General features: G+C 50.8%; 9 protein-coding genes across 9 annotated transcripts; 2 read left to right on the top strand and 7 right to left on the bottom strand.

Moving 5' to 3' along the window:
* Nucleotides 1–116: 116 nt before the first annotated feature.
* Nucleotides 117–428, top strand: CDV56_107720 (uncharacterized protein; the record flags this gene model as incomplete). The annotated part of the gene is made up of 1 exon (XM_026761339.1): nucleotides 117–428. The coding sequence occupies one exon, from the start codon at nucleotides 117–119 to the stop codon at nucleotides 426–428; it is 312 nt and encodes a 103-aa protein (XP_026618275.1).
* A 566-nt stretch (nucleotides 429–994) lies between these two features.
* CDV56_107623 (MFS transporter) lies at nucleotides 995–2,714 on the bottom strand (the record flags this gene model as incomplete). Its single annotated transcript, XM_026761242.1, has 6 exons — nucleotides 995–1,728; nucleotides 1,776–1,865; nucleotides 1,917–2,082; nucleotides 2,133–2,170; nucleotides 2,231–2,493; nucleotides 2,542–2,714. 6 exons carry the CDS (start codon nucleotides 2,712–2,714, stop codon nucleotides 995–997), a joined length of 1,464 nt encoding a protein of 487 aa, XP_026618274.1.
* Nucleotides 2,715–3,511: 797 nt separating this feature from the next.
* Nucleotides 3,512–4,859, bottom strand: CDV56_107537 (pepsin-like aspartic protease; the record flags this gene model as incomplete). Its single annotated transcript, XM_026761156.1, has 4 exons — nucleotides 3,512–3,849; nucleotides 3,901–4,149; nucleotides 4,208–4,485; nucleotides 4,537–4,859. The coding sequence occupies 4 exons, from the start codon at nucleotides 4,857–4,859 to the stop codon at nucleotides 3,512–3,514; spliced, it is 1,188 nt and encodes a 395-aa protein (XP_026618273.1).
* Nucleotides 4,860–7,362: 2,503 nt separating this feature from the next.
* CDV56_107387 (uncharacterized protein) lies at nucleotides 7,363–8,348 on the bottom strand (the record flags this gene model as incomplete). Its single annotated transcript, XM_026761006.1, has 2 exons — nucleotides 7,363–8,130; nucleotides 8,184–8,348. The coding sequence occupies 2 exons, from the start codon at nucleotides 8,346–8,348 to the stop codon at nucleotides 7,363–7,365; spliced, it is 933 nt and encodes a 310-aa protein (XP_026618272.1).
* Nucleotides 8,349–11,648: 3,300 nt separating this feature from the next.
* CDV56_107130 (putative UV radiation resistance protein (UVRAG)) lies at nucleotides 11,649–13,567 on the bottom strand (the record flags this gene model as incomplete). Its single annotated transcript, XM_026760749.1, has 2 exons — nucleotides 11,649–13,424; nucleotides 13,484–13,567. 2 exons carry the CDS (start codon nucleotides 13,565–13,567, stop codon nucleotides 11,649–11,651), a joined length of 1,860 nt encoding a protein of 619 aa, XP_026618271.1.
* Nucleotides 13,568–13,995: 428 nt separating this feature from the next.
* CDV56_107065 (mitochondrial 54S ribosomal protein mL67) lies at nucleotides 13,996–15,093 on the top strand (the record flags this gene model as incomplete). Its single annotated transcript, XM_026760684.1, has 2 exons — nucleotides 13,996–14,274; nucleotides 14,338–15,093. 2 exons carry the CDS (start codon nucleotides 13,996–13,998, stop codon nucleotides 15,091–15,093), a joined length of 1,035 nt encoding a protein of 344 aa, XP_026618270.1.
* Nucleotides 15,094–15,732: 639 nt separating this feature from the next.
* Nucleotides 15,733–17,473, bottom strand: ptcG (type 2C protein phosphatase PTC1; the record flags this gene model as incomplete). Its single annotated transcript, XM_026760564.1, has 2 exons — nucleotides 15,733–16,164; nucleotides 16,217–17,473. 2 exons carry the CDS (start codon nucleotides 17,471–17,473, stop codon nucleotides 15,733–15,735), a joined length of 1,689 nt encoding a protein of 562 aa, XP_026618269.1.
* A 1,441-nt stretch (nucleotides 17,474–18,914) lies between these two features.
* On the bottom strand, nucleotides 18,915–20,843 carry CYP8 (PPIL2 family peptidylprolyl isomerase; the record flags this gene model as incomplete). Its single annotated transcript, XM_026760381.1, has 4 exons — nucleotides 18,915–19,416; nucleotides 19,475–20,691; nucleotides 20,760–20,776; nucleotides 20,834–20,843. 4 exons carry the CDS (start codon nucleotides 20,841–20,843, stop codon nucleotides 18,915–18,917), a joined length of 1,746 nt encoding a protein of 581 aa, XP_026618268.1.
* Nucleotides 20,844–21,718: 875 nt separating this feature from the next.
* Nucleotides 21,719–23,940, bottom strand: CDV56_106586 (mRNA decapping enhancer EDC3; the record flags this gene model as incomplete). The annotated part of the gene is made up of 3 exons (XM_026760205.1): nucleotides 21,719–21,966; nucleotides 22,022–23,767; nucleotides 23,826–23,940. 3 exons carry the CDS (start codon nucleotides 23,938–23,940, stop codon nucleotides 21,719–21,721), a joined length of 2,109 nt encoding a protein of 702 aa, XP_026618267.1.
* Nucleotides 23,941–26,302: the final 2,362 nt, after the last annotated feature.

The following is a 26,302-nucleotide window of genomic DNA, read 5'->3' as shown; positions in this document are numbered from 1 at the left end:
ATTACTACACGGTCCCTGCAGACAACGCAGCTCCCAACCCGGAGCCGCAACCCACGACGCCCACAGTTGCCTCTGCAGCCAGTCCAGTAGTCAACGGTCAACAGGACCGGAGCCTCATGGCCCGTGATCGACCCGCCTCGCAACCACAGAATCCTCTCACGCCGGCACCTAACGATACTCCCGTCACAGCCGAGCCTTTTCAGAAAGCCAGTCAACCATCGTCTCTCCTCGGAAAACGTCAGCGCCAAGATAGCTCCCCGCCTGCCCAGCGGGCGAAGAACTGGGAAACCGGGATGGATGATTGGGACCCGTGCATTCCGAAACAGATGGGCAAGGATGGCCGGCTCTGGAGACGACGGGTTCGCCGCGTGGGGTGGGAGGTGTTGCAACACTGGGAGATATGGGCTCTGGATTCTCAGGATATTTGATTCTGCCTGTGTCTCTGCTTTTGCATCATACCCGGACGGCGTATATCGGTGATGTCTGTGCCTGGTGTTTTTCCACGAAAGTCTCTATTCTTCGTTATCTATTCTACTAAATCCCTGACCCTGGAGTTCGTCGGCATGGACGTACAGGAAGCATTAACTAAGAGGTGATTGATTCCTTCCACTCTCCACTCTGGCTGAGGCATGGCTATATCTTATTCTTAGAATATTTGTACCTAGATGCATATAATATAGGTCAGCAGTGGATATAGCAGTTGATGACTGTGTGACTATCAACTCGAGCAGATCCTGACTGGGATTTTATATTCTGTGGTACGTGTGCCCTATCGGGCATAGATAGTATCAGGGCCCGGCGGGTCAACCTGTCAACGATGGAATGAATGCAGTAGCACTAGGCTAAAGTGACAAACATTCATTTTGTGCTTGCTAGTGTCACGGCCCATATTCAGCTGATTCAGCTGATATAGCCTGTTGCGTCGATCTAAGTCCCAAGCCAAGTCTATCAATCTGCGCATCCCAAAGCCAGAAATCCAACCCCTACTATCCCTTCACAGAATATACCGAAACCCAGTAACTCCACTCGAGATCCCATCCTGCAAGCCCTGCACCGCCTCCCTCTCCTCCCTCTCCAGCCGCTTATTCTCCCTCATCAGCATAACCCGCAGCAAGGTCCCCAGCACCGCCGCCCCAGCCTGCAACCCGATACAGATCCCCAGCGCAAGCCGATAATGCGGCCGGTCCTGATCCCGGTACGTGAACGGCGTCCAGATGCCCGTCGTGTTGCCGACGCCGTTCATGAACGCGTACGCGACGGCCCGTTTAGCCGGGGGCCGGGGCATGGAGCTGGCGGCCCAGCTCAGCGCCGTCCCGTTCATGCAGACGCAGAACATCATCAGGAAGGTGGCGAAGTATTTCCAGGCGAAGGTGTCGGCGTTCATGAAGAGCACGAGACCGGTGATGGCGATGGGGATCGGGTAGATGAAGAACCAGAAGCGGGATTGGAGGCGGTCGCTGATGAGGCTGTGGAGGTAGCTGTAGAGGGTCATGAAGATGAAGGGCGGCGCGGCGAGGAGCAGCGAGATGGTGTGGTTGTAGCCCAGGGAGGAGGTGATTGTTGGGAAGAAGTTGGTGAAGCCGAAGGAGCCGATGATGCAGATGTAGATGCCTGCGAAGATGTAGACTTTGGGGTCTGTGAAGGCGAGTTTGAGGCCGGTGAGTTGGGAGGCGGCGTTGCCTTCGTCCAGGTCGGATTCGGTGGCTTGGAGGGCCATCCGTCGGATGGCTGCTAGGTCAGCGAAAGTGTAAAAAGCCTGGATGAAGCAGACGTACCGACGTGTTTCATCTCGGGGGATAATGCACGCCAGTTCTCTGGAAAGTCTGGCAGCAGGTACCAAGCGATGAAACCGACGAAGACCGAGACTCTCCAGGGTTAGTGAGTGTGCTTCAATAAACAGGGTAAGTGCGTCTTACTAGCCCCCTCGATGATATACAGCCATTGCCAGGCAGATAGCCCCCGATCACCATCCAAACCGTTCAGTATGCCGGCGGCAATCAAGCTCCCAAAAGCATTGGCAACATGAGCGGCCGAGAAGAATATGGTGATCCGCACACTCAGTTCTCTCTGCGTGTACCATTTCTGTGTAGGTCAGAGGCAGGCTCGTATCTTCGTGAGAAATCTTCACACACCGAGAGATAGAACATGATTCCCGGGAACAAGGGCGCCTCTATCTCATGTATCGAATCAGCCCAGAGCCAATCGTCCAAAAGGCAAAGACCGGGCTTACCAACTACACCGAGGATGAACCTGCAAGCAGCAAGGGATCCATAGCCTTTCACCTGCGAGGTCAATAGCGTCACCAGTCCCCAGGCGACACCAAAGAGACCGATATAAGACGAGGGACGGCCGAGATAATTCAGAAGCAGGTTCGATGGAACTGGCCCAAGGACATATCCCACAAAGAACACCGAGAGCCCGACCTGGTATTCCGACGGAGAGAGATGGAGATCGCGCTCTAAACCCTGAAGACGGGCAGCGGAATAGTTTGACCTATGAGGTCAGCTTTGAAACCTCCATGGATTTGCGGATGCGGTATACCGGTCAATGAAGTTGAGAAGATATATCAAAACAGCAACAGGCATGATTCGTACATCCAGCTTGCGACGCAGTTTGGGCTCGATCTCGCGCTCATCCTCGGAGAGTGAGTCGATAACGGGTGTCGAGTAATGCGTGGACGACCCGTCATTATATCGAAGCACTTTTTCCACCATTTTTCAGATCAGACTTGCGCAATGTGCCAGATGAAGAAGCCATCTTGACAATTGGACCCCCGTCACCCTTTATATAGATGCTCATGCGAACTCTGACTGTCCAAGGCGATATGCGTTACCTCACTCTTGTCCCTTGCATTGACCCTCAATCGAGGCCAAATATGTGAGGCGTATCATCTGCTGGCTTGAAATCATCCCCAGCATAAAGCGGTGAGCTCTTCTGGAATGTCTTTGATAACACAGCAGGATGAAGGGGAGGTTTTGCAGTTGAGGGCTTGCTCGCAATATCGGTTGGTTGATCAGGAAGCAGATCTTGTCCCTTCAATCTCAGTCGACAACGCAAATGCAAGAGGATATTGGTCTACACACCTCAACCCGCAATAGCACTCATGATCATTCAAATGTTGATGCTTTAGGTGAAGGAGCTCGGAGGAATCGTTATACGTTTGAGAGGAGAAGGGACGCCCTGCAGTTGATGAGATCCGGTCCTCGCACGTGCGCCTGCACATAACAAGATAACAGAGTATTAAGCCTGCTGCCTGGCTAATGTATATATTCGATATATATCTGGATTTCAGAGAAAGATAGCATATGGTTACTATTTTTGTTAATGCAAATCAGAAAGATCCTCAGGGTCATAAATCACATTGCTGTTTTAAACTAATGACATATACAAGAACTAAACTCGAGATGATTATCGACGGTCACAGACCCCGTAGCTATGGCCAGAGCTGGGTCTCAGGATCGAGAAACGGGTACAATGCTCACGGAGCACGAGCATTACCCATTAGAACCATCTAGGCCTGAGCGGCGAAGCCGAGTCTGGGGCCTTGGGAGTCGAAGACGACGTACTGGCTCTTGAGGAAGATATCTCCGAAGATGGAGAATCCTAGGCCGGAGTTGCTCTGGATACCACCGAAGCAGGTAGAGCTGCCTTCAGTGATGGGGGCGTAGTTGATGTATTCACCGGGAACGACCGCGTTGTAGCCACCGATGACGGTAGTGAAGGAAGGAAGAGTGGTGGAGCAGGGGAAGACATAACCGCCGTATTGGTAGCTGTTCTGAGCACCTGGAACTTGCTGGTAGTAGTCGGAAACGACGCTGTCATCAAGCAGGAGGAGGGTGGTGCCGGTGTCTAAAATGAATCAGCCCTGGTGCTTTTCGAACAAAACCGAGGAAAACATACCAGCAATACCACTGATCTGGTTGGAGTTGGGAGCCCCGTCGCCAACACCGTAGCCATCAGCAGTGAACATCCAGAAACCTTGGGAGCTGTCGACGTCGGCGTAAGTGAGTTGACCGGTGTACTTGGAGTTGTCAATATATCCAAAGTCGTAGGTTCCTGGAGCGTGGTACTTCAGGGTCACAGCAAAGAGAGGAGCGTCCAACTGGGACTTGACAGTATCAAAGAAGGTAGTCTGAGGCCGAGGAGAGACTACATCGATTCAAGTCAACGGTCGACCTCGGAGCTCAAAATTTTGGCGGAAACTTACCAGTGTTGATGGAGCTAAATGCCAGACCCAGCAGACCATCGTTGTCCTTATCCTGCACAAACTCAGAGCTGATTTGCTTGGCAGCCTCGACAGCCTGGCTCTTGGCAGTGACACCACCGACAGTGACGGTGTCTTTGTAGACATCACCGCTGGCAGAGCTACCATCACCATAGGAGATCTTCCAGGTGTAGCCACTCAGCTTGCTTGCGCTGGAGGATGGCTTGTAGATGGCATGGCCGCTCGACTGGGAAGCAGAGAGCTCGGAGGAGAAGACCCAACTACAACAGTCAGTCAATTCAATTCATGAGAAAAGACCAGGATAGGCTTACAGATCGGCAGAGCCAGTGTCAAAGTCCAAGTTCAGGGTTGTGCCACCGACGTTGACGGGAGTCAGGTATTCCGTGTCGTATTGCTCGGGGGTGGTCACAGCACTGCCGGAGCTTGCAGCCGCCTTGACGCTCTGAGGAACAGTAGCACCGTACTTGGACAAAGCATTGGCATAGACGGCTGGAAGATTGACGGTCTTCTTCTCGGCCACAGGCTTGGCCACTTGGTTGATAGTGAAGCCCTTGCGCGGCTGGGCCACAGGGACAGCAGATGCAATGGTCGAGAGACCGACGACGATGGCTGTGACTTTGCTGAAGACAACCATCTTGACGGAACAACGGACGACTTGACCGGAGGAAGTAGAAACGAAGAAGAGAAAGAAGGAGAGGATCTCAGACTTTTGCTGAATGAGAATGAGGATGAGGTTCAGTCAAGAGCTGCTGAACATGCCTCCTTTATATAGTTTTCTCTCTACCCTGAGCCTAGCAGAGATAGCACGTTGTGACCAAGTCAGCCGGGTCAGGAGGAGCAAGTTTCACCTAAGCCTCCAGGACATATTGCTTATCGAGGAAGTCAGCGATAAAGATCTACAAGATCCAGGGACATTCATCCCGTTGCCCAGGGCTCGAAGACGAATTGTCACACCCACCCGGCAAGGCCAAGAGAAAGACGGAACAACGCCCTGGCCGCGATTGTCGGTTGTGGATAGGATAGCGTCGCAGAGCGAATAAGGCAGTATCCATCATTCAGGAGGCTAGCGGGGACGCCTCGAATGCTACGGCGGAGTAGCATGTTGCTTGTTTAGGACAAGATTTCTCTTGTCCTTCTGGCTACTCTATTCATGCTGCTCAGCTTGATTGGACGGACAATGCCGGCTGGCCAGTTATGAAGCCATCCAAGGCAAGCCAAGGAAACAACCTCATTCGTTATGACCTGACGATCGTCATCGGTGGTGTTAGTGTCGTCAGTGGAGATGTGGAAGCACAGGATTCATGGTAGTGAGCCAATCCTAGGAGATTGGTGTACTCCGTAAATTGACTACATGGGTTGACGGAGAAATTGATGCGAATACTCAGGGTCATCTGGGCTTGGCCGGAGTCCGATGCATGCCCCTGAGGGGATGGGAGCATGCGAACCAGTCAGAGGATGAGCGTGAGAGATCAGAGTCTTAGCAGGGCCATTGAAACCTCCATTGGATGATTCAGGATATCACATGGATGGTGGTACACTCCGTAGGAGGTGGAGCGTGAAGAACGATCCCGAGTTCGAGACCAAGGTAAGCAATGAGCCTTAGTGCCTTAGTGCCTTAGTCCCTGAAGATCCCATCATCTTCCACCTCTCTTTTCTATCTCTTCCTTGTTGTATACATACTTTCCGGCTATGGAATATACTGGTCTCACATCAAATATCATCACCATAACTCTCATGTCAAACTAATGAAAATACCTACAGATCTTAGAATCCTCCAAATCATCCATTCTCTCAACCCCAAACGCCAAGCGACACCCCTATCCACCTGCAGAGACTAACAACAGCGCGATGTCACTTTGTGACTTCCACCATCCACTCACACCCTGACCCTTATCATCCTCTTTATTAGTTCTCAGGTAGTCTCTCCGAAGTTCCGTCCATAGTTCCAGAACTTCAGCCATTCAGAAGCTTCGATCAGAGTTTCACTCGCGAAATACCATATTGAAATTGAGGGAGAATATATCGGAGTCCGGGTGGATCACCGATGCTTGACTGCTCATCAGGTACAGACTGCGATGTTGATATTCAAGATAAGCGATGAGGAAAGGACTCTGGAGCATAGTTTGACTAAAATGAGTCGTTCATCAGGGTCAGATCATTGACTGCTCTGCAGAGTCAAATGGCAAGGCTATTATCATCTGAAGCTGGATGTACCTACATGGCGAATACGTCCCTGGATCTTGTAGTAATATCACCATGACCATCCCTACAAGCTGCAGTCGTCTGAACCAGCAATTAACATTAAGATAAGACAAATATAGCCGCAGTCAGTCGTAACAATGCCAATCATCCCTATAAATTCCAAGAGATCTGACAAGGGTGGCATCATGGCGCAGTCCATTTCCTTCCTGATCGGCAGTTAGAGCTCTTCGGGTACTTCGGATAGAGTATGAAGTCGGCAGCACAAGGAGAATCGCATCCTGCGGAACTCATATGCGAGGTGATATCACTACCTTTAGACGATTACAACGAGTAGATAAATCTCCGTTAGGCTCACTGGTGGACAGTAGACACTGACAGAAAACCAACCGGTCGTCATCACACCGCATAGATAACTGTGCGACAGTGTGAAACATCCAAAGTGCTTTACCAGAAAACCGCGCATTCTAGAAGGTCATTTAAGCTCGTATCCAAGGGTCTTGGGCCCTGACATGTGAAACGCCTGCAAAGAAACAAACAATGACACATGGAAATGTCCTGAAACCGCCAAGCTGTCAGACAACCCTTTCTCATACACTATACAAGACTTTGTCGAGAGTCGATAAGTCGAGGGACGATCCTTTCAGAAATGGTGGATGGCATGGCATCTCGGTGAACAATTAGAAGTCCGCAGAATGCAATTCCCGTGAGGGTCGACTTCTAGTTCTAGATACCAAGAAACAATGTTAAGACAAGAACAGATAAGAACAAGCCACAAAACGCTAAGCATGATTCGCAGTGGCAGGGTAAAGTGTAAACTCCTTGTCCGAGGTAAAATAAGAAAAAGCAATCATGTATATAGCCCAACAAAACTTTTGGCCAAAGCCATCATCAAATTAAGCATGATAAGCATTCGTCATTGTCAGGAGTGGGATCAGCTAAGACTGCAGGAACTGGGACGGAAGACCCTCGCGCGCTGCTGAATCGAGGCCGTCGCCCGTGCCGTCATATTGCTCGTTCAGCAGGACTTCAAGCATGTCAAACTCGCCTACCATTGGCCCTGTTCCTCCGAGGCCGTGATCAACAACAGCCGTCGAACTGTTGAAGAATTGATCGAGCGGGAGCGCGAACCAGTCCGGAAGCCCGCCGGAGGTGCCGGAATTATCGTTCATCGATTGCGACGGAACGTTAGAGCCCTCCATTCCCCCGGCGGGAGGTGTCGTGTGCGGGTCATAGTAATTATGGTACACCGACGGCGGTGGTGGCATGAATGAGACATTAATATTTGAAGAATTGATCGGCTGCGCTGGGATGGCTGCCAGAGGATCATGCACTGATCCCATTGTGGTACTCGTCTGGTTATTGCCATCAACATAGCCAATATTCTGTGCTGCGCTGTGAGCAGGGGTCCATGCATGGTTCGATCCATCCCGACGGCCTTGGGCGCCGTCGCGAGGACGCGGCGACTGGTGCCTGGAGACCGGTGCGGAGGTGCGATCCTGGCCGTCACCATCACCACCTCTGTCCAACGGGGCAAATCGCAGGAATCGGGTGCGAATGCTGGTCGTAAGCATTTCCAACAGCCGAGCAATGGCGTGACTCAGGTGGACATCATCGACGACACATGTCCTTAACGCTTCCACCGTTCGATCCTGAAGGTCCAGCGATACACGCACATCGTCTTCTTTGGCTCCAAGGGTGAATGTCTGCGGCGTCAGTCAGATTTCCCATTCACAAGAAAAAATTGACTGAGACCTACCTTTAGGATGAAAATCATGCCAGACAGAATCCGAAAGCATGTCCGCACAGGAGCGTGCTTGAGGAGATCGCCGGGAACCAGGTCATCCAGCACAGTCTGCAGGATCCGACGTGACGCGTCAACAACTTCCTGAATGTATTGCTCGTTGACACGGTACAGCTCCATGAGCATATGAAACCAATTGTTCGACGAGGGACCAGAGCCTGGTCTTCCGTTCTGAGCCTGTGCAGCCTCGTTGGACATTGTCGTCCAGCGGTCCACAACGGCTTGCAGAGCTAATGAATTGACATAAACGCCTGCTGAAGGTTAGGAGATTATCTTCTAAGGGGACAATAAGTGGCCACTTACGGGTATATTCGTATTCAATCATCAAGATATGCCGCATAGCAGGGGCGACTAAACAGTCAGCGTTATGTCAAGAGCAAAGTTGGTACACAGTACTTACGGTCAATTGTGTCGATATTGTTCCGCCATTCTCGTAGAAAAGGCTGGAATCGATCAATCTGGTCACGATATCGCCCACTCCTAATCAGCTCCGATGTCTGTTCATTAGATGCGAACAATAGCTGATTGCTCTGATACATAATCTTGGTGATCCCAATCCAGCAGTCATGCATCCGATCAATAGTCGTATCACCACCTTTTGAGGTTGACGCAGGAGTTGGTTGAATGTCATTCGTCCACTGTGGCAATGGAAGCATAGAAGGAATTCCCAGACGGCCGCTGCTTTGCGTGATGTAAACGAGAATCAGACGCCGAAGTCGACGTTTTCGAGTCTGTTCAGCGGGAGACTCGTTCGCAGTCTTCGCTTCGCTCTTCTGGTCAAAGACTCCCAGTTCAAAAGCCAGTGCTTGTGCGGTACTCAACAGCATCCAGGACATCCGATCAGACCGCCAAGCGGGCTCCAACCACTTCTGGAAGGCGAGTCTCCCCTCGCCTGAGATTTGGGAGGCCCGATTGTGGGTCTGCTCACCATCATGATCGAGCTCTTTCTCAAGGCGTGTTTGTGCGTGCGCGTCCAAGTCCAAGAGTGTGTTTTCATCGTCACCAGGAGGGAAGTGCAGATTTCTGGGGTGCCAGTCCGTGAGGATCAAGAGGGCCTCGATAGTGCCCAGCGATCTCAAGTTTCCTTTGAGACTCACTTTGGCTGCACTCGGGGCCAGGTCAAACGACCGAGGCTTGCTGATTCCAATACCGTTTCCGCCAAACTTCTCTTGGCCCCAGAAAAGACGCTCGATCATTCCCCGAAGATACGACCAGAGTCGATCATGAATGTAGAATGACCGGGTATATGCCCCGTCACCCTTGGGTTTCATGTGCCGTGATGCCGTCGTAAGAATAGTAACAGCCAATACAGGCTCATCAGTGAGAAGGGTGCGATGTGTCGAAGGATGTGAGAAATCAGGAATGACGATAGGGCTCAACGGAGCAAGATGTTCATAGTAGCTATAATCTGTCAGAACGAAAACATCAAAGGACAAGAGAAGAAATGAGGACTTACTATGCCACATATGCCATGGATTCTTCCACGGTGAGCCACCCTGCTCGAACAAACCGCAGACGTGACCAAGCTCTGACCGCATCGACGTACCCTGGGTCCTGCAAGTTATCCATAGGTTCATTGTGATCGCGAGCATCCGAATTTGGAGGATCCACGGAACCCGATCCTGCGGCATTATAGAAGTTACCCATGGGCATGGTTCCGGACCGAGGCGCTCGCGAAAAGGAACCACCTCCGCTTCTAGGAGTCCCGGCCTGTGTCAAAGGAGATATGGGAGAATTGAAGGACGAAACCGATCGCCGCGCGGCGTATCGATTCTCGAGGCTCTGACGATTCAGATCCTCAGTCCGCCCTGCCGCTTCAGACAGTAAGTGCAAAGCATCGTGACTGTTGCTGATCGCGGGCGACAACAGCTCAACGGCGGTGCGATTCATCATGGGCTGGCTTCCCTCAAGACCAAAATTCATTCCAGGGCGCTCCCCGAGCGGCCACATAGGAGGGCGCACGGGTCTCGCATCCTGGAACTGTGAAGAAGAGGATGTAGATTGATTAGTGCCGTATCGCTGACCGGCATCGGCGTGTGGTATTTGATTAGGTGCTGGAGGAGGTCCCTCGGACCACTTCTGTCGCGAATGAAGACTGTCGCCATCGAGCGATGTCGGCTCCGGCCGTGCGTTGTAAGACCCATCCGGCGAAGAACCATTGGGAGCCGCGTCTGCGACCATCATCCGCTTGTCACGGAGGAGAACCCCATCGACGCCGTCCTCGACCTCGGAGGGTTTCCGCTTGCGCCTGGTAGCGGAGAACTCGCATCGTTTGCTTTCGCGACGACATCGTACACACGGAGGGGGACGCGGGTTATCGACACCTGTGACCTTGGGATTAGCTCTTCTCTTTTTCTTCTAACTGCGCGCTTCCTAAATCGCTGTGCAGATTGTATGATCAAGACGTAGGGCGGAAACTCACTGCCAAGGTCACATTTGACCTTGCGCTTGCGGCAAGGGTCGCAGGCCTGATAACCGCGACGATGCTGGGGTTGAGGCGATAGCGACTTCTGCCCTTGGCCGTTCTGCGTATAGATGCCGTCATCCTGCTGTGTATTGCTTGCAGCCATCATGATCGTGTATAGCCGCCTTCTGCCGGTGCAATAGAGGGGGGTGGATTATGGATTTGGGGTATGCCGATGCAAAGCGAAGGGGCCGCCAGAAAGCGGTGGGGTTTTGCGGCCGTTTATCAGACTTGTCCGGCGACTTTTATGGACTCGAGGGCTCCACGTTCTGGCTGCAGGTCCCTTTTCCTCGGGGTAAAGCACGTGTAGGCAATGCAATTGTCCTACTATCGACGGAAAAAATGGATGGAAAGTTCTGTGATGATGAAATGGAAGACAAGGGCGGATTATGAGACGATGGAGAATGTATTAACTTCGCTAAGCCAGAATTCGCTGGGTCCGAAAAATGCGGGGTAAAACAGAGAGAAAAAAAGGCGCAAAAGATAAAAAAGCAGAATAATAGACAATTATTCCTTGGAATCTAAGCAGAGAAGCGTTCAAACGAAGCCCTTGCGTGCGCTCTCGTTCGTTCCAAGTTCCTCGTGTCCTGGGGTTCCTCAATTGTGAGAGGCTCAGAGGGATATCTGTTATCAATAATAATGCTATTAGACTCCGGGCTAATCAGGGCGAATGGGCCAGATTCCCTGTTCCTCCTAATTAAAGTACAGATAACAGCGGATATGGCGTCCGCTCATTGGAACAAAAACACCTTTCTAGGCCAGAAATAGCCAGGAACGACCATCCAACATTCGAGAAACTGTGGAAGAAGACAGAACGAGTCGAGTGGAAAGGGAGGTGGGAAAAGACACAGATAAGAGACCGGTACAGGGGTAAATGATTGACAGTCGACAAGACGAACATCATACTCTCAAGACTACCTAAGACGCATTATTAGGGCAACAGATGGAATGGCGTTCTAAGCCACTTGATAGGAGGTTGCGGTGCTAGTCAAGGGTGTGCTCGTTTGTTTGGCCTTGTCTGACGCGAGGTCTCCGATTAATTTCGAGCTCGATCTCACGTCTCTGCGAGGTAAGATCGACTCGTTATAGGCAACACTGTCTTCGCTTCCCCGTCGCGACAGGCTGGGAGTCAGCCGTCCTTGGAGAAGACCACGAATGCCACCTGCCTTTCGTGCAGGAATCTCTGAGGTACCAGCGGTGAGAATGTACAAAAGATATTTCAGGTTGGGGAGGGTATGTCGAATGTCGAGTGCTCGCAGGCTTAGCTTATTCAACAGGAACTCGATGTCTTTGTTCAGCAGGAAGACTCCATATTCAAACCGGTACTGGACATTAACCGGGTACAGAGGGTAGGTCCTTTGGGGTAATGAGGCGGACACCGGATCTTGAATCAAGGAGTTCGACAGATACGGATTAATCGGATATGGCATCGGAACCGATAGGTAGAATGAAAGCAAGTAAACCAGGTGCGCTGTATACCCAAGTGCGGCCGCGACGGCGTCCCGATCAATGTCGCCGAAACTCGAGTTGGGAAGCGCAAGCCCGGCAATAGTGAATGCCAACGGCTTGTCGGGAATCGGCTCGATTGGGTAAATCGCAATCAAGTCTTCGGAAATGCGCCGAATTTGACCTTTGGTCTCTTCTGTATTCTGGCTCAGCAGCTTGGCGCTGGAGGCCAATTTCTGCTGAGCGTCTGGAAGATGACCGCGAGCCTTTTCCTGACTATACCGTCCACGGTCCATGGCTTCTCTTCTAGCTTTGATACTGGCAATCAGTTCCTCTTTGCGCTTGCCTGTCGCGCGAAGCTGTTTTTTCCCCACCGCAACGGCATGCTTGGTCAGGGCGAGCTTATCTTGGGCGCGGGAGGCGTCGCTGGTGAGCGTCATGGCATGATGGTTCTTTTCTAGAATCGCACTAATCTGCGACTCCAGTTTCTGTCTCGTAGCCAGTGCGTCTTGAATGCATTCGTCCAGATTCGCCAAGCGCATCAGCGCGTCGTAGGAAGACGTTGGCAAAACAACTCCGTCTGAAAACTTTGACCCGCCCGGAAGTATCAGGGTGTAGGAGGATGGAATGCCAGTTAGATTAGTATATACACCGTCTGTGAGATGGAAAAGAATGGAGTTCGAGGGCAAGGGTTGGTGGAAGCTATCCAACGATTTGCCCAAAAACTGTAGCGACTGCAGACACAATTGCAGTTCGACCAGCAACACGTAGTCCTCCATGGTCGCTGCTTTCGCCCAAAGCTTTAGAGTAAGGCAATCCGAGCGAGAGACTTTCGGTCCGCAAACGTTCAGATCAAAGGCCCTGAAGCTGGGGTTCGTAGCATTCTCCACAACTTCGCTCACATAAACCGGCGTATCGATGCCGTCGCAATGAACTGAGAACCACGTATCTGCCATTCTGGTCTTTGTAATATCCTCCAGCTTGATCTGTCTCGTCCGTGGATTAGGGTCATTCCATGGTAGCGTGCTTCTCCTCCGTAGTCGCGATGCAGGTTGCTGCTCGGCATTGTCACGGTTGTCCGATGCGGCGGGCGCGGTCTTGAGGTCGGTAAAAGATCGTGACTGTTGCAAGGGCCGGCTTGCGCTTTGAGCTAAGAGTTTGGAAGGCGATTTAAGTGAATTGGGGATCTCCTCATCGTCAATTGTCTTCCCACGAGCCCTGCTCAGGGGAGGAGAGATGACGAGGTTACGGATCGAAATGCCTTGCAAATGTCGGAGCTTGCGGTTCTGAAGTCAATGCGTCAGCAGCGGTACAGAAACTCTTCATAACAAAATGTCTCAGGTACCGAAGGAAACAACCACGGCCTTTCACGGCGAGTGCCAGCCTCGTCCTTGTCCAGCCCATTCGAAGTGTTCGCTGTCGGCGACATTGCGGGCAGTCGAGGACTCAGCTATAGCGGTACGAGGGTTGTATTCGTCCGATCATTCTAATGAGTGCCTGGATATGGATCTCGCCAATGTAGATTGAGAAAATATCTTTTGCAATGATTTTTGCGCTGAATGCTCGAGTCGAAGAATAAAGACGGTGATGATCATGCTGTTCCCGAGCATAAGGTAAGTGACGATGCGGAGATCCCGTTGCTGGCGTCGATTCGCCCATTCTGTTCCTCCGTCAAAAATTGATCCACCCAACACTTTCCTCACTGCCCGGAAACCGTGCAGCTCCCATCACGACGCCAATTCCACCACTACACACTCCACAGTCTCGAGTCGCAATGCGCTAGAGTGAAAACACTCTATTGATTCTAATCAGCACCTCGGATCCCATTAGGAACGCCCAGTGGTGTTTCCGGCCGCAATGGCCTCCTCTCAGTCGTTGACCAAACCTTTCCAGAAGATCCTGGACCCAACCAAGATCGGAACCTGGAATGTCGTCCGTCGTCCACCGGTCGAAAATCACAGTGTTATTCAGGGAAAGCCTCGGGAACAAAACTCGAATGCCTTCAAGACACATCAGTGGAAGGAGGGAGTGCGGTTAAGAAAGGCGCTCAACGCCATCACCCACGGCAAGAATATCTTTGTCTACCACAACATCCGAACTAACCAGGTGGTGTACTCATTGACAAGATATCTGGAGGTGCGTACCATCATCACCAATCCATCACCATTCGTCCTGCTAATATCTTTTCTCTAAATGTAGAAAAACAATGTCCTCCGCCAACTCATCTACCACGGCAAAAAGACTGTCCCCGCAACCCTCCGAAAAGACATGTGGGTGCCCTACTACTCAGTGCACTTCACCGATTCCATGATCGGTCTGCGCGCCTACCACCTCCTCCGTGAATTCTCCATGCAGCGCCAGCTCGCTCCGCCCCGCGAAATGATCACCATCACCGAACAATTTCTCGCCCAGAAGCGGCCCCGCAACCCGGAAGAAGCGAAGAAATTCGACGAGAAATACGCCGATAAGATCGGCTGGCTGATGGAGAAGAAAGACCGGGCACGTGCGGTCATGGATCAAAAGGCTACCAGCGTTGCGGATATCGCGGCTGTGCTCTCCATCCAGGAGGATGAGATCGCAAATGGGTTTGCGGATGGCAAGAGGGGATATCTGACTCGGGCTGCTCGCAGGCGGAGAAGGGAGGCGAGGAAGAAGGAGGAGGAGAAGACTGCCGAGCAGGCGGAGCGTGTGGCTGCTTTCGCGCAGACCCTGAGCACGCCGGAGGTCGAATACACGATTGAGGCGCCTGACGATGAGGTGGACTTCCTGGGGGAGAACGGTGTCAAGATCCTCTGGACTGATATCCACAACGCTCGTTTTGCGGAGAAATGGCCTGATCGTGTCTGGCACGGCTTGTTGGATCTGAGCCGCGACCATGTTATGCCCGATGAGAAGCACTTCCATGGCAAGAAGGAGGTGCTGGCGAACGATTACTTCAAGGAGAAGCAGGCTTAGATGGAGAGCGACGTGTCGAATGGTATGTAGGAATCGGCGATGGGTTGGGCTGTGCATATCCCTATCTCTTCAAGGTGACTTTGTACTTGGCACTATACAAATTGTACTTTTAGATACTACTTTACACTTGTGCTTTGGGAATGATGATGGCGTTTAGCAGACAGTATTTGAATTCACCCCATAATCCAGTAACCTATTGGCAAGATCACAAGAAAATGTACTACTTCTGGCCTGGTAAGCTGAGTAGATCAGGATGGCACATGGAATTTATATCTGATTAATATGGCGATACAAAGGCAGGATTGTGCATGCATGGGGAGGTGAAAACCAGGTTAAGCACCGCTATCCCCGGTCTGCGATATGAAAGATTCCAGATGGGCAGAAAAATGTTAAGATAGAATATGAGAACGAGAGATATCGAGAGTCATCACATCACGACACTGGGGTGTCGGTCATCTGGTTCCTGGAGCTATTGCACACTCAACCCAATCAACACCAGTGACTAGTGAGAAACAGAGCGGTATAACGAGAGAGGAAGACGAAGCTTTGTTGTTTGCGTCCAAAAATGCCAGGAATCGAGAACCTTCTATGGTGTCTTTTGACGCAGCCATTTCAGTTCTGCGGTGCGTGAAATCGCACTTATGTACTTCCGTTACTTGACCCAACCTTCTTCGGCGGAGTCTCGTAGTGCTCATCGATAGGAACGTCCGGCCCCGGTCCATCGCCAGCCATCTTTTGTAAAACTTCCTCGGTGACCTTCTCTGCTGTCTCGGGAACATCAGTGATTTCCGCACTGGCCATGCTCTTTCTGGCCCCCTCGACAATCTTATCAGCCTCGCTCACTCCGTATCCCGCATGCGTGGTTGGATCACCGGCGACACCGATTGGGTCGACCGTGCGGTTGACGACCTCCTTGACACGGCTGTTGTCAAACCGAATCACCATGCAAGAGAGGTTATCAGTGCTGAAGCGAGCAAGAGCATGGTCAACCAGCATTTTTGAGGCTTCTTGGGCATCCTGTATGTTCCGTATCAGGTCTACGGCCTCTTGGTCACTACATACGTCCCACAACTGTTAAAGCATTAGCGTCAATAAGATACAGTGAAGAGGGAAGAATGCTCACCCCGTCACAAGCCAGAATGATAAATTCATCCTGATCGGGTTGGATGACTGTTTCCGTAGTGTACGGGTGGCCAGTCACAAGGTCTTTGAGATAGGCATCACCAAGCGCTCGCGTGACCGCAAGAACTCCGTTTACCCGGTTGTTAAGTATCAATCCTCCAGCGTTGGCGATCCGTTTCCCCTCATTCTCGTCACTGCCTTTGTGGTCGTAAGATAAGCGTAGCGCTTTGCCGTTGCGACACAAGATGATACGAGCGTCGCCGACATTCGCAGTATAGAGAACTCGTTGACGGGCGGCTTTCTCTTGCAATACTGGAAGCACAGACCCAGGTGCTGATTGAGTTGGGGTGTTGTCAGCTTCCGAGTTAGGCTCGGTGGCAGCGGCAGCGGCCGGAGCCAATGCAGCAGAGCCAGTCACGGAATGAGAACTAGGGACTCTGTCCTCCCAGCGTAGAAGAGCAATGACAGCAGTACAGCCGCTGTTTTTTAACGGCAGCTTCTCCAGCTGCTGGTCGACAGAAGTGAAAGTCAGGTCAAGCAATTCCGGAACCGGAGTGTTGGGGTTTTTCCGCATGACCTCCTCCAAAATGAGATGCAGCTTCTTCCCGCACCATTCGGCAGCAAATGTGCCCGCATGTCCATCGAAGATTGCGAAATACCCATTATCCGTTTCGACAACGCTGGTTTCTTCTACAGCTGTAGGCGAGACATCACCGGTCTGCCTTTTGCCATTGATATCAGGCTGGCCAGAGGGTGAGGGCGTCCCCAAGAAATTGTAAAGGTATGCATGAGTATCTTCCATAGTGCGACGACATCTTCGATTCCGGTCCTCTGTGACACCAACTCTGAACGATGAGCGGGGGGTCGGTAATGATTCGCCGGCAGAATTGTTCAACGACCCTTGAGGGACAGTCAATGCTGGGTCCATCCTCCCAAGCTTGTGTAGAGAAGTAGGCGGCGAGTGAGCCACGGTAAGGTTCGCAGCGGGTTCACGAGAGTTGCTCCAACTTAACGAGTTTTTGGCGTTGGAGAACAATGTCGCTGCTTTCGTGACGGTACTGCTTCTCCTCTTCTTCTCGCCGCCAGGGTTCTGTTCTTCGCTCGCTCTGCGACCAAAGAATCCACCGGGAGGAGAAGACTTCTTCTGGGATACGGTAGCTTCGTCGGTCTTGACGTGCAGGGACGGGGTATTGATGGCGTCCGAGTGTGGAATTGTTTCTAGTTTATCTTTGGGTGGGCTCGAGGAGCCACTGAACATTCTGTTCAGCAACCCACCCTGGCTAGAAAAACTTCTTCGCTTATTACCTGCCAGCTTGATAGGTAACCCTCTGTGAAGGAGTGTGAAAAGTTCAGTGAAGGTGTACGACGGGAGTTACGGCGATAGTAGAGAACGACAGATACCGAGGAACTGACGTAGGAGGGAGGAAGTGCTGCGGATCCGAGGGAAAGAAGGCTATGATATAGATCGTCAGTAGTTGATCCTACGCAAATTTCAATGATCCTAACACCGGCAATAATGACTGTTAGCGGGTTTAGAGAATCAACCCAACCTAACCCAGCAATGCCGGCAGAAGATGATGCTATCCAACAACCGCGGTTGGAGAAATTCACAAACCCTCCTGACAAGGGTTCAATGAGCGACCAAGGGAGAAAACACAATTGTACAAGGTCATCACCATCAATGCCTCAAAAGAAGCTGAGTGGTTATCCCCAGTCGTCGGGTGTCATGGGCGCTTGAAAGCCAACCCCACTGCACGTCGATGGAAACGGTATGATATCAGGCCGCTTCAAAATCAAAGCGAAGGTTAACACTCACGGAATGATAGGATAGTATCTAGAGATCGTCTGGATCTCCTCTATTTAGTCAATAGCCGTCGAATAGATACAGGAAGGCCTGAATAGATGGTAGCGCAATGCAGATAGATGGATGGGGGTGGAACTGATGGACACTTATAATTAGCAGCAGCAGCGGCAGTAGTAGTAGTGATTACTACTACTAACAACTAATACTAGTACCTAGGTAGTAATAGATTGTAGTAATCCTGGGGGAGAGGGGAGTCTGCCTTACTGCCTTGGGAACTGTTTAGGTCATTGGGTCACCTAAACTGCGGCTACGCTAGGCCTAATAGAGCATCGCTGGTGATGGTCGCTGCAGAGGAAATCCCGAAATGGCGGGAAGACGGAGATAGACTGGCCGACGGATCGGGGATGGAGTTGGATATGGAGAGGGAGATTGTGATAGAGACTAGAACTCCAGAGACTTGAAGAGGCTTAGGGTTGGTATCATTATCTCGAACTAGGGGACAGGGTCTAATGATTAAGCTCGGTGAATCATTAGAAGTTGGAATTAAAAGCTCCTTCAAGCAGATGGCGATCATCTTAGGAGACGTGGGAGCTCGGCATTTATTGTTGACAATATGCCCTTCATATTTTTCATCTCTTGACAGCTGGTTTCTAGTTAAGACACTTTACTTTTTGATCCTTTGAAGTTGCAAACAATTTCTTTGTCCAGGTGTCGTTCATTCCTAGGAAACCTACAGGCTACCTTTGTGTTATGCTACACTGGTTTCAAAGGCAGTCAATGTACGGAGTAGTAGCCTATAACATACAAAGTAACCACCATAGGTTTTCCTTTTATGTTTGTAAATATGCTTGATCATCATACGAGGCTGAGGTAAATCTAGAAGTATGAAACATGCTCAATCCCAGGAACTAAAATCACCAAAGCCTCCGCCTCCTTTGAATTTCTTCCGGACAGGCTCAGGCTCGGGCTCCTCATCCACAAATTCAACAATCTCGTCTTCCTCCTGATTTGCCTGGTTGGCTAGCGCGGCCTTGAGATATTTCCCTACTCCCCCAGCCGAGCTCTCGCCTGCTTCTGTCGCACCTGGCCCTCGAACTCGTTTCCCAGTCCAGGTTACACGATCATCATCTACCTCCTGAGCTGTCTTGGTTTCATCTGTCGAGGTTGCATCCTTCACCTCGTCTGCCTGCTTCTGTTTCAAAAACTCCTCAAATGGATCCACAAAGATTGTTACGTCTTTGATGCGGATGTCAGGAGTAGGTCGGTTGGTGGTAGCATTCACTGGGTGCATTTCCATGCTGTTCAAGGTCGGCGATGAGGGTGTCGGGTCATCTATTACATGACCGAAAATGGTATGTTTGTTGTTCAAATGAGGTAGCGCGCGGTAAGCGATGAAGCTGCGGCCATTGTCAGCATTTGAATTTTAGGTAAACAGATACGAAACCCAGAACTTACAATTGACTGCTGTTGGTGTTTTTGCCTTTGTTGGCCATACTTAAGGTTCCTCGAGAGTCGTGTTTCAAAGGCCCTTCGAACTCATCGTTGAAGTACTTGCCCCAGATACTCTCACCTCCGCGCCCGGTACCTGTGGGGTCCCCACCCTGGATCATGAATCCCTTGATATTGCGATGGAAAGTGACATCTTTGTAATAACCTTTCTTGGCCAGTTTGATGAAATTCCACACGGCTTTAGGCGCATACTCAGTGTGCAGCTCCAGATTGACATCGCCTAGCGTAGTCGAGATCCGAGCATAACCCTTCTGCTTAACTCGCCCTCGTTTCAACATGTATTCTTCATCTGAAAGAAGTGCAAGCTCGGCAGAAGTATGTGGCGTCATTCCGGTGCTTGTAAACGACGCAGCGGCCAGACCAGTAGTGTGCCTCGCCGCATTATACGGGATAGGTTTCCCAGGCTGGTGTGAAACGGTCCTTTGCGACGCAGCTGCGGCACTCGTACCGACTCCCGGCTTTGTCAGTCCCTTCGAGCCGGCTGCCGAATCGGCGCGCTCAGCCCTCTCGGCACGGGCTTTCGCCACGGCTTCCTTCGCCTTCAGGATCTTTGCCGCGTTTCCCAGCGCATTGACATTGACATTATTGGACGGATCCTCTCGTTCCCGCATTTGTTCATCGGTCAAACCGCTCTCTCCCTCCTTCAAATAATTGAACGAGCTCAGATTCCTCGACTCGATATTCTGCGGGTCTTGTAGCGTGATTATATCCTTGCGACTGAACTCCTCATCCGTAACAAGATCGCGCCACAGCTTTCCCTTGATGTTCAACCGCTCGATAGTATCCCATGCAAAAACATTGCCCGTATTGCGCAAAGCGACAATGTGCGTGTTGTCCGTCAAGACCTTGTACGTGACCGGATCGACATACTCGCCCGACTCGTTCTTCGCGATATTGAGCTTGATGAGGTCGGAACTCTTCAGCGGCGACCCGTCCACGGGATTCGTACCGTGTTTCTTAATCCAGGGCAGAATGTTCGTTAGGTCGAATATAGTTCCCGAGGGCGTGCAGACCGGATGCGAGAAGGGTTGAAGGGAGAGCGAGCAGAAGTTGAATGGGAGGCGTCTGAAACCGGCGTTCGTCCCTCCTCGCCTCGCTTTCCCTACACCAGCGCCTGCGCTGGCCGAATATGCATCTTCCGACGCCCACTCGGAGTGTGTGATCTATTAAGAATTCATGTTAGTAGCTTGCGACACCGGAGTCGTGGCAGAGGAAGCGTGGCACATCATACGTAAAGTTTATCCGTTCCTAAGAGGTCAAGAGTCAGTCGCAAGCAGTGGATAATAATTGAATGCAGTAACTCACCCTTGCCCATTTCCAACTTTCAAGGAGCGAGAAAGTACTCCGTACCTGGACAAATCTGTAGCTGACTTCGTGATTTTCGGCGCAGCTGGTAGATATGATGTATCGGTACGCACTAGTACGACTAATCTAACCTCTTGAGATTAGCGCGGTTGTCTCCATTTTACAAACTAAGCTCACAATAGTACTAGCGCGTAAACAAGAGCTAGTGCCAAAAAGGAGAGAGACCTACATCACCAGATTACTTTTGAGCCTGCATGGCTGCGCTGCTTCATGTTCACAATCCATAAGCTCATCTGGAGAGACTCGTCCACTATTGGCTTTCCTCCCTTTGTCGACCTGCTCAAATGTAGCATGGAATTCCAGACCATACAGTCCTTTGCTTTGAACGAGGGCATATAATCTTGTTTGCGGGCGGTTTCTATAGAACAACTGCCAGATAGACACAATTGCTTATGGATTTTGACTTTGTTTTTGCTCCGGAAAACAATCAATCTTGTTTCAAGTCAATTCCCTATTAACACACAAAGTATCACTGAAGTTGGAAGGATAAAGGCACAGCTGTTGTAAACCTACCTAACGTGGGAATCAGGGACAGTCGGATTTTACTTAGAGCATTATCGATTCAGGAGCACTTTTTTGACTGTGGCATAACAGAAGTACAATGCAGCATTGTGTGAATTGTGATACTGTAAAACTAGATATAGTACATGCTTAGTTAATGTATGCTTACTTGAAGAGGGTAACAGATGCAAATCTCAACTTGCTCTCAATGACCGCAGAACGCATCCCGCAATACAGCCCTTTATAAAAATGTCAATGACCAATAACGCCCGAAGTGTGTTTTTATCGTTCAGAAATCGTCAATATGCGAGTCCCTTGTCCTGTTTAAGCAGGAGGAGGTTGGAAGCGAAGAGGTACCACCCAGCGATTCCCAAAGTCGATCCCGTGTCGACGACGGGTCCCGTACTTACGCCAAACAATCTGCGGGATGCCGATGTCTGCGACGCTAAGTTTCCACGAGAGTCCCTCTCCAGCGAGGAGGGCATTGACGACTCCGGTTTTGGGGGCTCCGAGACACACTACTGAAGTGGAATTGATGCATACTCGGCCGTCTTCGACCATAGTCACTTCGCCTGTCTAGATGTCAGAAAGTGCAGACATACATAGGAAGAAGTTTTTCGAACTCACCGCTGGAAGCAGATAGCCCCGATGGAACATCGACGGACAGAATATCAAGGTTGCTACGGTTGACCCAAGCGATCATCTCAAAAGCGATAGCTTGATCGTCGGTGCGCAGGTCCTCGAAGGATATGTGGATGCCAAAGAGTGCATCAACGACCAGATCAGGCGCAAAGTCAGAGCTTGACAGCTGCGCGGAAAGGTCTTCCCATCTGAAGACACGCCCGCCAATCTTCTTGAATACATCAAGCTGTTTGCGGCAGCTTTCAAGTAGCTCATTCTCGTGTTCTAGACCCAGCACACATAAGGTGACACGATGGCCACGATTTCGAAGATGGCGCGCAGCAGAAACAGCTCGGGCTCCTGTACGATGGTTGCCAGTAAGTACAAGGATGGTGGGGGCAGCAGCATCATTTGACAAGAGGCCGACGGCAGCTTCTGCTATGTCTCTCCCAGCGTTTTCGGTAATCATGTCTTCCGTCAATCCGAGCTCTGCGACTGCAATCTGCTCCACTTCAAGAGTTTGCAACGGGCTAACTGTGGGGCAGCTGCGATTAGTAGTTGTAAGGCGCAAGGAAGCTCCTGATACAGCGGCACCGGTCATTGGTGACGCTGACACAGGTGTTTTATTAGGGCGAGGGCTTGTGGTACGTGACGAGCTTAGTTGGCTTCGCCCGATTGAACAGATCTGCGGTGGCACCAGAGGTTGTCCCAAAATCGCACTTCCCTTCCGAGACTCTCGTGCGCGTGCCGATGCCCTGGATAGTTCGCGGCCTGAATAATTACCACTGCTGAGCTTCGCATCGCTCCGTTCATGGTCGGAGTCCCCGTTCTCACTTTCCTGAGGGCTGTCGAGTACATTTTCTGTCCAGTGAAGATTCTTCCCACCATTGGTTCCAGGCCTCGGCCTCCTATTGAAGCTGACCAATCGATCCTCGTCGGCGGTAGTGTCGTCGTTTCTGATCTCCTCAAAAACTCTTCTTTTATCAAACTTGGACAGATTGCTTTCGAAATCGAACTCGCCCATCTCCTGAATGTCTGTTGCGTCCTCAGTTGCCCAGCCGTTGGGATCTTCAGCATACCCACGGCCCTTCTTCTTGCGACGTCGTCCAGCTGAATCGGGAAAGCTTTCCTTGTATTTTTGTGTAGTTTTAAATTCAGATGTGTGGGCAGGCTGGACAAATGCAGTCTGACGCCAGCCCTTGGTTTTCGGATTGGTATTATTAGCACCATCGTGCTCATTGACGGCGATGTTTTGAGGATGCCTTGTCCGACCACCACGGCGGCTTTGCTTTGTCGTAAATTGTGAAGCAGCTTGTAGCGGCGCCAAGCCTTCATTTTCATCCTGCGCATCCTGCGGCTCTTCCGTCTGCGGCGCGACCTTAGCAGCCTTAACATTGTTGTCAACATTCAGCTCCAGATTGCTGAATGGTTCTGTTAGGGCAGCTGAAACCGTCGCGTCTCCATAATGAGCTTGTTGCGAAGTCTGAAATTGCTGAGCGCTCGGCACATTCGGAATGGATTGACTCTGCAAATCGGGCGGACTGAATGGTCTGGAAGGCGGCTTTCCATAGCTGACAATTGCCGGATCAACGAACGCTTGTTGGGTTGGAGTTGCGGATGACTCGCGAGGATGTCGGTTTTCCTGGTTGGCATAGGTGCTCTGAGTGTTAGAAGGCCCGAGAGAGAGATCTGCAATGTCGGGAGCTTCGATGGAATAGGCGGGCAATTGTTGGCCGGTCCAAGAAAGCGTCACTGAGAACCACAAGTTAGATTGATGCGACTCAGTCTGATCAAGACACACAACACATACCGTTCCTTAGCATTAAACGTTGACCAATGACGTTAGCCACCACTCCTTGAACGCTTGCATTCGGTGGTGCTCTAAGCGTCACAAGGACATTGTAGCCAATAAACTCCGACGCCATGCTGTAGATCAGATACTAATCACTCAAGTATCACTGTTCTGATATTTGAGCGGCATGAAGGCTGCGAGGAAAGGTGAGGGAAAGTAGAGGAAGGAAAGCGTTGTACAGCGTCGCAAAAGTGAATTGTCACTTTGTCAGGCTGCAACCGCCTTGATATAGCATCACGTGCAGAGTATCTTATCGATAAGCGGGAATGTGGCAGCAGCTTGTATTGGACCCTCGTGTCTCTTCATTTTTCAATCAATCCAGTAGCAAGATCCCGATCTCGGCAATCTAAAGCAAGGCTACTGTTGTCTTTGATTGACCTAGATTGACTTTGACAAGTGCTTGGGGGGATAGCACTATCTCCGGAGACCACAATGTTTTACCTGGTCCTTCATTTGGCCGACAACGCCCGTACATGCACTATCTTATTGAACAATTCCATTGAACATCGCCCGGATATCGATATTTGCACCTCTTCTCAAAGATAAATAGCCCATAATAATAACATATAGAAGAAAATGTATGACGCAAGGCCTAGACAATGCCGCTAGTATCACGGAAATTCGACGTTGACATTTGTATACCACCCTCAACCGTATAGATGCTGCAAGAGCTCTTCATCATCCAATTGAGCATCTTCGTCAATTTCTTGTTGCTCGCCAGTCTTTGAGATCTTCGGAGCAAGCACATCGCTAATACTAACAAGATTTGAGTAGAATTCTGTGACCCTGGGATGTACCATGACCTTGCGTGCGTCGAATCTGGTGACTTGAAGACCAGCTTTCGAGGTTGCACGACTCAGAGCGACATAAGCCTGTCCTTTCTCAAATACCCGGCCGAGATCGACCTTGACACGCTGCAAAGTTTGGCCTTGCGCTTTGTGGATGGACAGTGCCCATGCGAGGATCAACGGTACCTGTTGGCGCTGGGCTTGCACTTCGCCGTTCGGAAGCTCAATCTTCCAAGCCTCTGGTTGGCAGAGCAAGTGCCGCTCCGTTCCATCTGGCTGGACGAAACAAACAAGAGGCCATTTTCGACTTACCACAACGCCTCCATCCTTATTACCAAGGCCCTTTAGCTTCTTGCGAGCATGGTTTAGTCTCTCGTCGTCACTCCCGGCATCTTGCCCACCAGAGAATTCGCTCTCATTGTCGCGATAGTATTCGAATGTCGCTTCATCCATGAAGGCGACAACTCGCCCAATTGAGCCGTTCACAAGCGAATCTTCCATATTTTTGATCAGCATTACCTGCGCGCCTTTCTTTAGGTGTATGACAGATGGTGCCATGCAATTGGCCAGCAACTTTTCACGAAATTGGACGTCTTGAATTGTCCCCGAATCAACTGCATGAAAGGTCATCGTCTCGCCAGAGAGCCTGCTCATCCGTGCGCTGTTGGCCTGTTCCACTTCTTGACGAGTAGGAAATCTGAGGAAGACATATTAGTCTCATCATCGGCTGGAATTAACTGAGATGACTTACAATTCCGTCGCTTCAAGTGAATCATGAAAGTTCAGTGGACGGGACAGTGATTTGAACGTTTCGATTGTCCGAGGGGTTAGTTTACCCAATCTCATTTCGTTGAGCATTTCGGCGAATTCAGGGTCTTTTTGACGAAAGACATGAGTCAGGAGAATGGTATGCTGGATCGATGTATTCCAAGTAGCCGCTGCAAACGCGAATTTCGCCTCTCGGTTGCTACCTTCAGGCACTGGGGGCAGTTGAAAGAAGTCGCCAGTAACGACAAGTTGAATGCCTCCGAATGGGCGGCCATTGTTCCTGATTCTTCGGGCGATTTCTTCAAGCTTGTCGAACAAGTCACCATCAACCATAGACACTTCATCGATGATGAGCACCTTGGTTCGAAGCCAGCGATTCCGAGCTTTTTGGTTTCTCTTGATCTGTAGTTTGATTGTTAACGAGTATGACCAAAGTAGCGGCAGAGAACTGTCTAACTTTCTTGACCAATTCGGGAACAGGCTCTTTACCCAGCCCAATTCCAGCAAAACTGTGCAGAGTGACACCCTCAATGTTACAGGCAGCAAGACCGGTAGAAGCTGTGACTGCCACGCGATCCGGCTCCTTTCGATATTTGCTCCGTAACTGTTTGATTATTTCTCTCATAAGTACGGACTTACCCGTACCGGCAGAACCAGTAAAGAATATGCTTTTGCCCTGGTTAACGACCGTTTCGAGGACATGACGCTGTTCATCACTGAGAAATAAGGACGCAAGTTTTGGACGGGTTTGAAGCTGCTTGGAGTTTGTATCGCCTTTTTGGTTTCTCTTATGCTGTCGCCGAAGCTCTTTTTGCTCTTCCTTGATCGCACTGGCGGACTTGTTCCAGATTGCAGTGGACTTGGGACGAGCGGGAGTTT

The sequence above is a fragment of the Aspergillus thermomutatus genome (genome assembly GCF_002237265.1).
Source record: "Aspergillus thermomutatus strain HMR AF 39 chromosome Unknown NODE_10, whole genome shotgun sequence".
Lineage (NCBI taxonomy): Eukaryota > Fungi > Ascomycota > Eurotiomycetes > Eurotiales > Aspergillaceae > Aspergillus > Aspergillus thermomutatus.
Note: the sequence above shows the minus strand (reverse complement) of the source record. Positions and strands in the feature narration are given on the sequence as shown.